General features: G+C 35.2%; 2 protein-coding genes across 3 annotated transcripts in view; one reads left to right on the forward strand and one right to left on the reverse strand.

Annotated features, from left to right (window-relative positions):
* The window catches only part of GluRS-m (putative glutamate--tRNA ligase, mitochondrial), a 189,083-nt gene that overhangs the window by 160,056 nt on the left and 13,937 nt on the right, over window positions 1-15,090 (forward strand). The gene's annotated exons all lie outside the window — the stretch shown is intronic.
* Window positions 1,414-15,090, reverse strand: part of LOC150109443 (motile sperm domain-containing protein 2) — a 104,494-nt gene continuing 90,817 nt past the window's right edge. The window contains exons 7-8 of the mRNA XM_090413174.1: window positions 5,523-5,647; window positions 1,414-1,681 (exon numbers count right to left, since the gene is read on the reverse strand). Coding sequence (XP_090269300.1) covers window positions 1,631-1,681; window positions 5,523-5,647 — 176 coding nt within the window. The 3' untranslated portion in view covers window positions 1,414-1,630. The remainder of the gene's footprint in view (window positions 1,682-5,522; window positions 5,648-15,090) is intronic.

A 15,090-nucleotide genomic window follows, 5' to 3' on the forward strand; every position in this document is an offset into this window, starting at 1 on the left:
GTTAGCATGGGTCTCCTGCAATGAGTCATTTGAATATGGAGATACCCATATAATAATTTCAAAACAGTAACTTTCACCCATGTCTCAAATCAAAATGTGCCTTTAACTCTTTAACCATTAACTCTCAACTATGATTAAGATTAGTGCTTTATATTTGGTTATAAATTTTATAGCAGATCTTAGAAGTAATAATTTAACCAATTTCATTTGATATGATGTAGAATGAGCAAGTGTTTTTTATTATGTGCATTTTGATGGTAATCTAGCAAAAAAAAAAAAAATGTTGAGCCAAATATAGAATTATATAAAATATTAAACTTTCTTTGGGTGTTTTTTTTTCTTCTCCTGTAATTATGAAAGGAATGCAATTTGATTTCCATAAACACACACAGGACTTGAAAAATGCACTCATCTGGGAGCAGAGAGAGAATTTAATTGAGTTAAAAAAAAAAAAGCTTAAGCAACAGTTTTTACTTAATGTTGATTTCACATTTTATGTCCAATAGTTTTTTTTTTTACATGTTTACCTTTCTTATGATGCTGGTCATTACTAATGCCTGCATTTTCAGTTAAAATGGAATACATTTCAGAGGATAGGATGTGTATGTATCTTTAGAGAGAGCTCAGTCATACCATGAGATAATGAATTAATAGTGACATGGGAACCTAAAATAGGTACACAGCAGACTACAGTAATTAGCTTATTACTCAACCAATGGTGGACTATGCAGAATTTCACTATTAATAGCAGATGTTAAAACTTGAAACATTGAAAGATTTTAATTTTCCCAAAGTATTTCTTTACATTGATTCCAGCCTAGATAATTTGAGTTGCTGCCTTGTCACTTGACGTCACCAAACCCTCGTTTGTCAGGCAATGTTTTGGAGCCAATCAGAATTCAGAAAGGCACTAATGTAGTTAGATCTAAGTTGCTTTTTTTTTTTATGACACTGACCAACTTGTTTATAATAGTAGAAAAGAAATTGATTTTTTTCCCTATAAAAGTTATTCAAGACAGTAGAAGTCAAAACATAGTATCATTCATAAAAAAAAAACAGTATAAGGCAATTTATAATCACTTATGAAATGTATGATTTTTTCCTGTGTTTTTTTAGCATTGACTGTAATATATTATGCAATCTTGGTAGAGTACACCACCCAGACATTTGACAAGCGAGAAATTTATCAGACTGGTGGGTGAGCCAACCCACATTTTTTTTTTGAAGTCTGTATGTATAAAACAATCGCTTTCCCAATGGAAATTTAATTTCCACTGTCCGACTTTAATGAAAGATTTCTCTCAATCCTAGAACGTGATTGTAACATTGTCCTCACAAAAAAGGTTGAACGAATCTCTCTCTCTCTCTCTCACACACACAATAAAAATAAAATAAGTTTCTTTAGGGGCAGACTTGGTCCTTACACGAAGCTTTAATAACAATACTATACAACTAGTGTATTATTTAATAATACAAGTGTAGTTAAAATTTTTAAATACAGGCAAAGATATACTGTAGTAATTATATACATAATCAATGTTATTAAGACTGTACATTAAAATTCTGCATTTTGAAATCCTTGGTATAAAAATCTTTACTGGAACTTTGTGTCTAGGAAATAAGTCCTGCTTTAAGAACCAGATCTGACTGATGGTGGTTCATAAACATATTCATGAGTGTCCTAGAAAGGAAAATATCAAGTTAAAACATCCATAGCTTAATTCAAGTGCTTTTTTTTTTTTTAAGAGGGGGAAAAAAAAAATCACTAGTTAATTGAGAAATTTTTTATATTTAAGATTCAATGAACAAAATCTTGTATACATGTAAATCGACCTAAATTTTGTTTTGCATGTTTATGTGCAATGTATAGAGTAGAGATGTGTCAAACTTAGATTCTACTCAAATGAAAACTTCTTTGTGTGGTACATCCTATTTTCAAACAAGGTACTGGTGGCCTTGTTTGAAACAAGGAGCAGGCTTGTCACTACTACTTTAAGTATCAGTGCCATTTTCAGATACTAAACTCACAATTCATGGAAATATCCCTTTATGAAATAAGAGCTAATTTATGACTTTAAATTTTTCAGGAAATGATAACATATATTAAAATATTAATTAAAAAACTTTAAGCAACTTTCCTATATTTCAGCAATCTTCTGGGAACATAAAACTATGATATGTGCACATAGGCATTAACAATGAGCAAATGAGGCTGAAGTTGGTCCTAGAGTCCTAAAGGTTCCCCCTAGCAGGCTAAATTGAGGTTGTCTTGGCTGTTGGACTGATGTTCTTAGGATGCAAGCTTCCCAAATTTGGGACAGTCTCATGCATCCAAATTTTTTGAGGTTTGGGAAATTTTTTTTTTTAGAACTGAGGCTGCTTCCAAGAATAATCTTTCATACTTATATTTGCTGCTGTGTAGTAAAGTGGCTTTCTTCCAGCATATTCTGTAGTGGATATCTAGTGCATGGTCAGAAAGTCCTGAGTGGCTATATTGATGAAACCGAATGTAGTCTTTGTGTTCGGATATCCTGACATTAGCTGTCTTGCCTGTTTGACCGTAGTAAGACAGTTTGCAATTGCAAGGGACCTGATATACTTTAGGTTGGTCTAGGGGAAGTGGCTGGTTTTTGGTTGAGCAGATAAGGGATACTAATTTCTTATATGGTTTGTAACAGGTGTCAGGTCATTTTTTTTTTAGGATTTTTGTTAGCTTTTCAGGCATGCCCCAGATATAAGGAATGGTGATAGATTTAGTGTAATCTGTTATGAAAGGGTGGGGGGGGATTATGGTTAACTGGTTTTAATATTTTCTGGATTTTTTTGGGGGGTTGTAGCCATTGGCCAAAAAGGTGTTAAGGATATGGTTAAGTTCAGTAGTTAGGGTGTTGTTATCTGAACAGTTAACAATGTTATATAGAGTTTTTATAATCCCATATTGTTGTGAGAGGTTGATTGCTGGTGAATGTATCTACCTATATGGGTTGGTTTACGGTAAACAGAGAAAGCCAGGGATCCATCAGGCTGGCGTGTAATCAGAGTGTCTAGGAAAGGGAGACTGTTGTTTTCCTTTTCCAAGGTGAACTGGATTCTAGGATGTTGATTGTTTAAGTGTGTTAAGAAGTTGTGGAGTGTATCTAAGCCATGTGGCCAAATAGCAAAACACATCATGTAATATAGCCAAGTAGTGGGTTTTTATGGGGCTGAGTGCAAGGCTTTTTCTTCAAAGGTCTCCATAAAGAAGTTGGCCAAGGGTGGAGAACCCATGGCTGTCCCTTCTGTTTATAGAATTTTCCTTGCCAAATGAAATACCCTGAGTTCATGGTCAACTGAAATAAGTTGAGATACTAGGGGGAAATTTGGCTTGGATAAGATCCAAGGTTATCTTTGAGTGGGACATTTGTGAAAAGGAGGAGACATCAAAACTGACCATTATGTCAGTGTGTTGGAGTGAAGTTTTCTATACTGGTCAGAAAGTCCTGAGTGGCTATATTGGAAACCAGATGTAGTCTTTTTATGTGAAGGCATGTTGCCAGTGTAATGTGTGAGCACTTTGGCTAAATGTTTGGTTAATTTGTATTTGGGGGAGGGATTAGTGTCATCCACAATTAGACGTAATGGTACATTCTACTTATGGATTTTTGGTAGTCCATATATTCGGAGGGGGGGTCTAGAGTTGAAAGGTTTTAGTCTACTAGTCACTTCCACAGGCCAAGAAGTAATCTTAAAGAGCCTTTGAAGTGTTCTGACTTGGGAGCTGGTGGGATCATATTCAATAAGGAGGTAGACCAATCTAACAGTAAAGAGCTTACCTGTGTAGTCAATTTGGTTGAGAACTACAATGGCATTTCCCTTATCTGCTTTGGCAATTATTTTACTGTTGTTCTTCATTTCTTGTAGAGCTTTTAATTCTTCTTTATATAGATTGGTTTTTGGTGGTTTAGCTTTGGTAAGAACACCAGCTACATCCATTCTGATATTGTTGGCAATATGGTTGGGAAGGTTGCAGATACCACATTTTACCTGTATCATTATTTCTTCAGAAGGTATTTTTTTCGATGCTAAGGCGAAGTTATGACCACATGTTGGTGCACTGAGTGCTTCCAGGTAAGGGAAGACAGGTTTATTACCATGTTGAGCAGTAGCTGAGGTTCGGAGGCAGAGTTCTTTTTTAGACTTTCAAATTTTTTTAATGTGCCGACATTGTATTTTAAATTCTTTCTCTGCTAAAGTGTTCAAGACATCGGAGAGGATCGTCCAAAGGTCATCATTAAGTGTAGCAGCAAGTTCCTCTAATACACAAATAGCCTTGTTGGTGTTGGCCAAGAGAATGTGGGTGGTGGCAATTTGTTCACGTAGAAGAGCGAAGCTAGTGCTGCTATAAATGCAGAGAGCCTTCACTGACATGAAACTGTTTTAATTTTATGCAGTTTGGGATCACATTATCATCTCGGTAGTGTTTTAAGAAGGTCAAATGATTTAGTTGTCTTGAAATCTTCAGCAAGACAAATTCTACAAATAGATAGAGTGGGCCATGGGTTCTCTGCTCTCTCTCTCCACCCCTGACCAACTTCTTTATAGAGACATTGAAGAAAAAGCCTTAAACCCCACTGTTTAGCTATGCTACATGGATGATGTGTTTGCTATTTGGCCACATGGCTTAGATTCACTCCACAACTTCTTAACACACTTAAACAATCAACCCCCCCCCCCCCTCAGAATCCAGTTCACCTTGGAAAAGGAAAACAGCCTCCCTTTTCCTAGACACTGATTACACACCAGCAATCACATCCCTTCCCCTCACAACAATATGGGATTATGAAAACCCTATATAACAGGGCTAAATTAATCTGTTAATCGGCATAAGAATGCCCTAACTACCGAACTTAACCATATCCTTAACACCTAACTAACACCATCCTATCTCAAGTACTATACCACTTACACATCTTTATTTAACAGGTAAGAAAACACCAAAAGAAATTCAAAGATAAGATTAAACTTTGTTACAGTGGGCAATGTTGGATATGTGAATAAATTGAAGGGATGTAATTTGCATGTGGGGGGGGGCAGTCTGCCCCCAGGCAGCAAAAGCTTCAGCATTTGGCCACATGGTAATAAATTTTCAAATTGGTGGGAAATCAGGGGAAGGGGATTATAGATGGACAAGTCTCTGCTCTAACAGGATTTATGAGCCATAATATTGTTTTATAAATCTTCATAAGATGTTGCTTTTTAAATTGTGTTAATTAAGCTGCGGCTTATTTTACTATAATTGTACATCTGTATTCATGAAATTAAACATTAAGTACTTTGCAGTGTCTATGAGATGATTAATCTCACAATAGAAATCTGTTTGTAAAATCATTTCTGAAGTAGGAAAGAGGTAATAGTATAAGTGAATAAACACTGAATACAGTATTATTTTAATGTTCTCATATCAAAGAAAGTAAGTACTTAATAAAATTGATCTCAAATTAGATGAACATTTTAAAATATTTTTTTGGATAGTTGCCACTTACTGTGCCTCCCATTTCAACAGGAAGTTTATCTTCCTCTATAAATTCCTTAACGGTTGCCTTTGTTACAAATTTTATAAGTTGTACAGATTCTTTTGGTAACCATGTTTTAATGATCTTCCAAGCAGCTAAAATTAAGAACAAATGAAAGGAAAATTATAAGCATTTAAGTTAACACTCAAACTGCATATTGTGGAGTTTCAATTTTAGTTCATAAAGAATTGGTAATTTTCAGCATATATGTTGAGTTGCTATATAAATATACTTTTCATAAATAAAATATGTAAATTAGACAAAATGATAGAGTTGAAAATTAAGATTCTAAAAATGAGTGAAAATATTAAGCTTTTAAGACCTATTTCAAAGTGTAAATTATTCAGTGTAGAGAGTCACCTTCTCACTTATATTTACATGCAAGTGAGAAAGATGCATTGGCATATCAAAACATCCACAAGTTTGTTACTGATGTCAATTTCATTTAAACTTTGTCAAGTGTCATAGAACATTTAAGAATAAAGAAGTGCCATTTTGTAGGCACCGATCACAAAATGCTTGGTAATAAATTCATAAAAATAAGTGCATAGCATTATAAAAAATGCTTTGATTTAATCTATTATCACCTTCAATTTAGCAAAACTATTGCAAGTTCAAAATAGCTTTATCTGTGAAAATCCAATAGCAATACCTCAGGAAACTTCCAGGTCAGCTAGCAAATAACTGCCACTATTTTAACAGGTGTGCTTGGGAGACTGATTTGCAGGAGCAGGGTGAAATTTTCCAATTACAGCTTAAGTAATTAATATTTCATGTCCCAATTTCAACTCAAAATACCACAAAAAGAGAATAGATTGCATATAGATCAAGGCAAATTTCTCAAAGCATTCCAAATTCCCTTCAAATATATGCAAAATCTTTATTCCAACTTCTATTTTCATTTCCACCCTTTCTCTACATTTTTCCTAACAAACTGAAATTTCAAGCACTGCTCACCTCATTTTTCTGAATTATTACATCGACTTCAAAAGGTGACAATTATGCATATGTTCACAGAGATATGTCATAAGAGTCTCCATATTAGAATCTCCATTTGAACTTTTGCTAAGAATCTGTCCCATTCTAGCAGATTCCCTGAACTTTTTTATTTCCTTTCTTTAAATACTGATAATCTCTAGTTTTTTAATTTGGAAATTATAGGAAATGACCTGAAGAAATTTTTCCATGGTTGCTGCATGTGGTCCAGGAGGCTTGGTGCCTTTGGACGCCTGGTTAGAGACATTAACTTCATGCTACCAGTGTGACATCTCCGAAGCACTAGCAATGTACCATGAGGGAAACACTACTAACGGGGGAGGCACTAGTCTACCTCCTTTGCCAACCTTGAACACAAACCTAAACATTCTGGAACAGCACTTCAAGCAGTGGTACCTGAAGCCAAATCGAACAAAAACTGCATTCCACTTAAACAATCTTCTTCTATGCGTTATTCCTGCTTTCTATGCAGGGTCCGCATGTTACTTTTAGATGAGACTTCTTGTTAGTACTACTCCCAACCGACCCGTCGCCTGGTCTGCCGCTGAGGGGGGATATATTTTTTGACTGTAGAGGCATATGTTCACGGGGCCTGTTTGTGGGATGAAAAACGCCAGATAAACTGGCAGAAAAACCCTACTGACCGCACCCAAGACCGGCTAATTTGGCTATGTCTGAGGAAGATCCTGAAATTCTTCACGTCTACAATGGGAATCGAACCTGGGACACTCCTTCCCCAGGCACATGGTTGCGAAGCACAAAGCCACTAGGCTAACTGCGCGGTGCATTCCACCTAAACAATGCAGAGGCAAATTGACACCTCAACCTCTTTCTGTGGCAAGATGGTAGAACATGAGCCTCACCCGAAATACCTCTGAATGAGCCTAACCTATAAAAGGCACGTCACCAACCTGTCCAACAAAATTAAAATGAGAAATAATATAATTTCAGTGCTTGCTGGAACAACCTGGGGTTGTCGGACAGAAGTTCTAAGGTCATCTGCACTAGCCATCACATTCTCTGCAGCAGAATACTGTGCCCACGTCTGGGAAAGAAGTGCATTATTCTGTCACGTGCAGAAGTGTCAGGAGGTCTCGATCTGTGGTCAGACAGTATTACACAAATGGAAACTGTCAGACCACCTTTATTGTAACTGTTCCCCCATAGTCTAGATGATTACTCATATTTAGGGATCCCAGACGTCTCGTAAAATTCAGGATCATCCTTTTTTTTAGCTAATGCATCCCACTGTCCCGAGAAAACTCTTTGGGACAGCTTTTTGTCCTGTATTTTAGAGTTCAAGACTGAATAACAAAATCGATGAGTTACAATTTCTATTCTATTACAAACATTGCTCTCTGTCATTAGGGAACTGTAGATGCGTTATTTTCTCAAGGCGAATGATTGCAACACTACAACAATGATAAGTTCGTTAGAATAGTGCATGTGTGCATTGACATTTTGGCTCAGCTTTAAATAGCACAGAACTGTCCACTTGACCCACGCCATTTTAGAAGCTTGCTCCAAAAGAAACAGGTTAGTGCTTGCAGAGTATTAATTACTGTATGGCTGCTGTTAAAATGTATGATTTTTCAATTCTCCTGTGGCCCTGTTGAATGTTGAAAATGCCAAAAATGAAGTGTGATTATACAGACGCTTTAAAAACTCAATTTCCGTTTTTAAAAAATCTACTAAATTGGGCGAGACAGAGTGGAACGTACAGTTTGTGGTGGCTTATTTAGCATCGAGCATGACAGAAAATCTGACATTACCCAGCACATTGCTACAAAAAGACAAATCTGTATCTCGAGCTAGTACAAGTGCAAAAGTCAGTGATTTCTTTACCAAGAAAGAAATGGGGGAAGTGGAAAAGAATCTTGCTGCAGAAGAAGCAATTTTCACAACCAGAGTTTTTGATCAATGGATTGTACATTTAAAATAATACGCAAGTTATATGATAGAAAATTTATGTATGGGCAAACAAAAACACAAGCGTTAATTGTAAATGTTTTGGCTCCATTTGCAATCAAGCAATTCAAACTGGAAATGGAGAAAGCAAATTATATATCTATCCTGATTGACGCTTCAAACCATGGTGCTTCCAAATTAGTTCCATTGATAGTTTGATATTGTATTCCAGAAAAATGTGTTAAAACCATGATTCTGGAATTTACAGACCTTCCTAGTGAAAGCGCAGGATGACTTGTGGATTACACGTGGGACTTGTTAAAATCTTGGAAGATTAAAGATATAGCCTTGTCAGCAGACAATACTAACTTTGGTGGATGTTCGAGAAAGGGAAGAAACATGTACCATAAATTGAGAACTAGGTTTGGCGCCACAGATTGATTGGAGGTGGTTGCTCAGCTCATGTTTTAAACAATGCTGTGCAAATTTGTGATAAAACAATGCTGTGATACATTGCCTGCAGACAGAGGCTGTTATAGCTAAAATATTTCAACACTTATATATACTCTGTAAGAATCCAGTCCCTAAAAGAATTTTGTGAATTTGTGGACAACGAGTATAAAACAGTTCTAGGACACTCTAAGACAAGGTGGCTGTCGTTGCATCTAGCTATCAAAAGGTTGAATGAAATGTATGAAGGACTTAAAGCTTATTTTCTTTCAATTGATAAATGTCCGACAATGTTGAAAGACTTTTTCCAGAACCCAGTATCGAAGCTGTTTTCTACCTTTCTGGAGTTGCAATGCGAAATGTTCCATACTATTATCAGGAGCATAGAAGGTGAAATGATATTTTGTTGAAGCACAGTCAATTATGCAGTCACTGGTTGGAAAAATTGAAATGAGAAGAGATGAAAATTTGACAACTACCACCGAAGCTATTTCTTGAGTTGCAAGAGGAAGAATTGATTAGTGAAAAAGCATTCCAATCGCATAAAATTGATTTCTACAACATGTGTGTCAAAAAGAATGGTCACAATATATGCTGAAATTAGACAGTATGTCTTAGGTGAAACTGAGAACAGCATTATGTTGGGAAAATGTTCTTCAAACAGTCCAAACTATTAATCAGACCACTGCCATATCAAATATTGTTGAATCTGATTTGTTTGATGAAGTAATAATAGTGAAAACAGCTCTGAAGTCCAAAGAAGATAATGAAGTGAAGGACATGTTGAAATCCAATCATTTAGATCTCTTAAAAAATGTTGAAGGAGAACTATCAAATTTAAAGAAATTAGTGGAGTTCATTATGTGTATCCCTGGAACAAATGTGTGTCAAAAGATTATTTTCTCACATGAACGCACAGTGGATTGATGAGAAAAACAAATTGTCTGTAAAAACTAAAATCAATGCTTATTGTCAAATCATTCTTCAGTGAGGAGTGTGTAACTTTTCATGAAATGATTCTTAAAAACAAATAATTGTTAAGTGAAATTCATTCTTCAGAAAAGTATTGCAAGAGTGAGCAAGATTGATTAATAAGAATATTGTTAGGTGAGAACAGCATTACTGTATTAACAATCTATTTTGTATCTATAATAGTAAGTAAAAAACTATTTGAAGGAAACTTAAAGTGGCTTAATGAAAATATGCAGCCTAACAATTTGATTTAGTTATACTGAGTAAAGTGTGTGCATAGTAAACTTTACTATGCACACACTTGGAAAATTAGAATCATTTTGTAAGACTGGCATATGTGATGGATGTGCATACTTTCACCCTCAGTCATGAGTGCCCTGTATTTTTTTCCAGTGTATCTGGGATACACTATTCATATTGTGAACAACTGCCCAAAGCACCAATTTCATGGTAACTTTCAAGTTATTCACAAGGTGACAATGAGGCCCTGGATTGGCTTTCTGGACTAGACATCAACTTATAGCTGCATTGTATTCGTTTTTGCCATAAGAATAAATAAATAAATCTGAAGGAAAATATTCTTGTTTGTAAATGATACAAAATTGCATCATCAATCCTCACCTTCTTGTGGTGCATCCTGTTAGGTATCTTCTACCTGGATACTGAACGAATGAGGATGGGCTAGCAATATGGGATTTAGCCGACCAAATTGTAATCTTATTGGCTTAGACCAAAATATCAAATGATGGTACAACATGACAAAATTTCATGCTGGCTGGGGCGTCACCCAGGTAAACAAAGCCCCCATTGTTTTCACCAGGGAACCAAGGCAAAGAGTGAGAAGTCAGCTACTGGAACAAATACTAAAACCCACCAAAACTCAACATCAGTATCTGTAAGGTGTAAATCAGGGGTGTCCAACTTTTTAGTTTCCCTTCGCCACATTGGAAGAAGACTAGTTGTTTTGGGGCACACATAAAATACACTAACGATAGCTGATGAGCAAAAAAACTTAGAATATATAGTTAACATATTTAAGTAATTTAAACTTCATGAATTTTTTATTATAAAAGTAAAAGACAAAACAGCAACATGAAATTAGCAAGATGTTGGACATTGTTTTTGAGACACTAATGCTTCGTTATTTGGTTTGATGGAAGTAGTTGCAATTCTCAGTGAGTTCAAGCTGCTCATGAGATATTTTGGTTCTAGTTTTATTCTTCATGTGCTTCATCCTTGAAAATAGCTGCTCACAAATGTAGGTGCTTCCAAATAGCGATGACATGAATAAGGCATGATTGTGAAACAAGGGATTTTTTTTCTCTGGGAAGATATCTTATAGAAGTCCAGTAAAGAGACATGATCAAATTTTTCTTTAAGTTGAATGTCAGATTGTAGCTCTATGCATTCCATTTGAAAATGGCAGGTAATATGTTTATTTAGACTGAAAATGGAGTTGCAAATATACCAAAAGAGTGATGATTTTTGCAGAAATCTTGAAACCTGTTCTCAAATTCCTGTATCAAATTGAAAAGCAAGGCTGCATATTTTTTGTTGTTCACAGGGCCGTGTTAGCCAACGTGTCAAAATGAATAAAACCGTTTGCCTTAATTTGAGATTACCATAGTTTCAGTTCGAACGCTGTTATAGTTTGAAACATTGTATTGATCAGTTGGTTTTCACCTTGAAGATGCATGTTTAACTCATTTAAATGAGCAGTCAACTAAAAATGCCAAATCTGTGAGCCAGTTTTCATTCGTCAAGTTCTGGCACAAATTTTGTTTTTGATTCCATAAACGACTATTTCATTTCGCAAATCATAAAATCTTTAACATTTTACCTCGACTTAACCATCTTACTTCCAAAAAGTAAATGATGTCCCCATAGTCAGCATCCATAAATTTAAGGAATTCCTGGAATTGGCAATGATTCAATCCGTTGGCCCTTATGAAATTTACAGCCTTGATGACAATCTGCATGACGTTATCCATCTTTAAAGCTTTTGCAAATAAATTTTCTTGGTGTACTATGCAGTGATATTTCATCATAGTAAATTTCAAACATAAAAAACCAAAATCCTCCATCGTAAGAGAAAGCTGATACAGATATTTTGGGAAGCAATTGCATTGCCTTCTATTAATTTTAGAAGTCCATCTCTTTTACCTATGATTGCCGGGGCACCATCAGTAGCTATATCAGATATGTTCACAGTGGACAAAGAAAATCGCTTTAACGTATTTTTCACTACTTCGTATAAATCTCTTGATTTAGTTGCGTCTTTTAATGGCACTAAGGAAGCCATTTCTTCAATGATATTATATTCATCATCAATACCTCTAATAAAAATTGCCAATTGAGCTGTATTAGTAGCATCAGTACTTTTGTCTATTGCCAAAGCATAAAATTTTAAATTAGCAGCTCTACTCTTCAAATCTCTTGATAGATTTTCCTATTTCATCAATTTGCCTGGCTATAGTCTGGTGAGACAAACTGATTTTAGAAAAATCCTTTTATCAGGGGAAATTATATCTGCCATGCTTTCCATACATTGCTTAATAAACTCACCATTGGCATACGGTTTGATTTTTTTTGCTCTCAGGTTTGCAACCACTAACTAGCTTTTACAATAGAATTCGTTTCAGTTTTTTTTTTTTTTTTAATAAACTTTGAGATGATACTTTTTTCAGTTCCGCTATTTTGTCTTTACCACACATTCCTTGATACGCACTAAATTTCGCAGCATGTTTTTGTGTGTATTGGCTTTTCAAATTGCAGTCTTTGAAAACTGGCATAAATTCCCTACAAATTAAACAGATTGCCTTAGTATTTGCCTCAACAAAAAAGTAGTCATCTGTCCACTTTTTGTTGAACAATCTTCCTTCTATATTTTTTTTGGGGGGGGGCTCGATTTTCTTTGGAGACTTTGTGCAAGCCATGCTGTAATTTAAAAAAAAAAAAATAGATTGAAAATTAGAAAGCATGGTTTAATAATAATCAAATTTTTAGTACTAAAAAAATTACTCGCCAAATCGCCACAAATATATGTAACGCCTGCACCTTTCCTCGGTTCGGTGTCAACTCTACTGTTTACAAGTGCACATTGAAAGCCGTACCGGCATACCCATGGCACACATAGAGAGACATCTATTGCATGGCAAAAGTAGGAAACAAGAGCGTTAGCACACCATTTATTATGTTGAGAAGTAACTATTTGCATGGGCAGCAATTTTGAATAAATACAATTATTTGAGAATGATTTTATGAATCTCTCATTGCTAAAGAACGTGTTAAATTCATCACATATAAATTAATAGCATGTTAAAATTGTATTTGTAGTATTATTAATGATATTTTTAGTCGCAATCTCATAAAGTTCGATTTTTTGTTGGGCCGCATGCGGCCTGTGAGTTGGACAAGCCGGGTGTAAATGGAAAAGTTTATCCTTAACTGAAGGCAAGAAGTTAGCCAATTTATTAGTTTTAATGGAATGTGCACTAGACATATTTAAATAACTTTTATGAAGGATTACACAAGAACAAATAAATATAATTTTATTCAAATCTCCAATATATTTCATCCAAAATTACATGAATATCAGGGAGATAAAACGTTTATTACATTCGAAACATTAATCACAATGAGTCAAATCATGCATATATTAGCTCATGTCTTGGTTGTAGTTGAAGTATATGATTACACTGCTAGAATTCAAAGAAACAATTGTAAAGAGTTGTGTAGATAAAAAAAAATTAATTAAAAAAATTATAATTAATAGTGATCACTTCCCAATACTTGGATATCGGCATGTAACCAGATTGGTTGAGGTCCAGATGATTTCAGAGTATTTCACATTTAAAGGAAAAGAATGAAAGGAATCAAATTTGAACTTGCTGGAATGAAGTTTTGTCTGGTTCTAAAAAACTCTGTGCCTAGTGCCAACAGTGCGAGAAGCAAGGCCACTTTTCGGATTCCAAAGATGTAATCTAGTCTTGCTGTTCAATTCTAATCAAGGCAGAATGGTCAGTGTGTCCAAAGTTCCTTTAAGGTTGGGTAATGAAATTATTTTTGCATCTGATTGTAGTCTGGTAGAAGGACAATAATTATCAATTTTTTGAATGGCAGTTGTGTTGTATCCATTACATATCAGATGGCTTTTAATTTTATTCAGTTCATCTATTAAAAGATAATCAGACGAGCAGATCATATGAGCTCTATGTACAACACTTTTGATAATATCCATCTTTTGTGATGAATGATGGTGGGAAGACAAGTGAATGTATCTGCCAATAAATGGTGGCTTCCAATAAATTAAAAATTCAACAGGACCTGTGGGATTAAGAATTAAAAAAGGTATTCACAAAAGGATAGTTGGTTATTGGATTCACATTCAATAGTGAATTTGATACTGGAGTATAAGGAGTTTATTATTTTCTCTAGGAAATAAAGTAATTCTGAGTCAGAGTGGAACCAGACTGCAAATATATCAACAAAACTTAACCATATATGAGGCTGAGGAAATAGTGTCAAAAAGTGCTTTTGCTAATGCTCAATATCAGCTAAGGCTGGTGTTAATTAAGGCTACAGAGGATGGAGGCGTAAGTATGTTTCATAGCTTGATTACAAGGATATGGAAAACAGGATCATGGTCTAGAGACTGGAAGAAGTTGGTTCACATTTTACCCCACTACATAAGGGAGATATGAAGGATTGCAATAATTATACAACTATTAGCAAGTAAGATTTTATTAAGAATCATTCTAAACAGAATTCAGGCCAAAGTTAAGGCAGTGATACCTGAGGAACAAGCAGGTTTTAGGAGAGGTAAAGATACCAGAGATCAGCTCCTTTGCCTTAGACAGATCAAAGAGAAGTATAAAGAATTTAAACTCCCTTTGGTAATGTGTTTCATAGACTACTCTAAAGCTTTTGATTGTGTTCAGCATGCAAAACTGTGGGAAGTAATGAAAAGAATGGGTTTTCCTCACACTATCAAGGTTGATAGCTAACTTGTACAGTGAGCAAGAAGGTACTGTAAGAACAGGTGTTGGATTAACTGATTGGCTTCTGGTTGGAAAGGGAGTTAAGGATGACTATTTTCTCCTCACCTGTTTAGTATTTATGCTGAGGACATCATGCATGTAGCATTGGATAAGCTTACAACAGAATTAGGATAAGTGGTAGATTGATCAGTAATCTGATGTCCACTGATGAT

Source organism: Typopeltis vanoorti, chromosome 2, assembly GCF_054136105.1.
Source record: "Typopeltis vanoorti isolate ZY-2024b chromosome 2, IOZ_Tvanoo_1.0, whole genome shotgun sequence".
Taxonomy (NCBI): domain Eukaryota; kingdom Metazoa; phylum Arthropoda; class Arachnida; order Uropygi; family Thelyphonidae; genus Typopeltis; species Typopeltis vanoorti.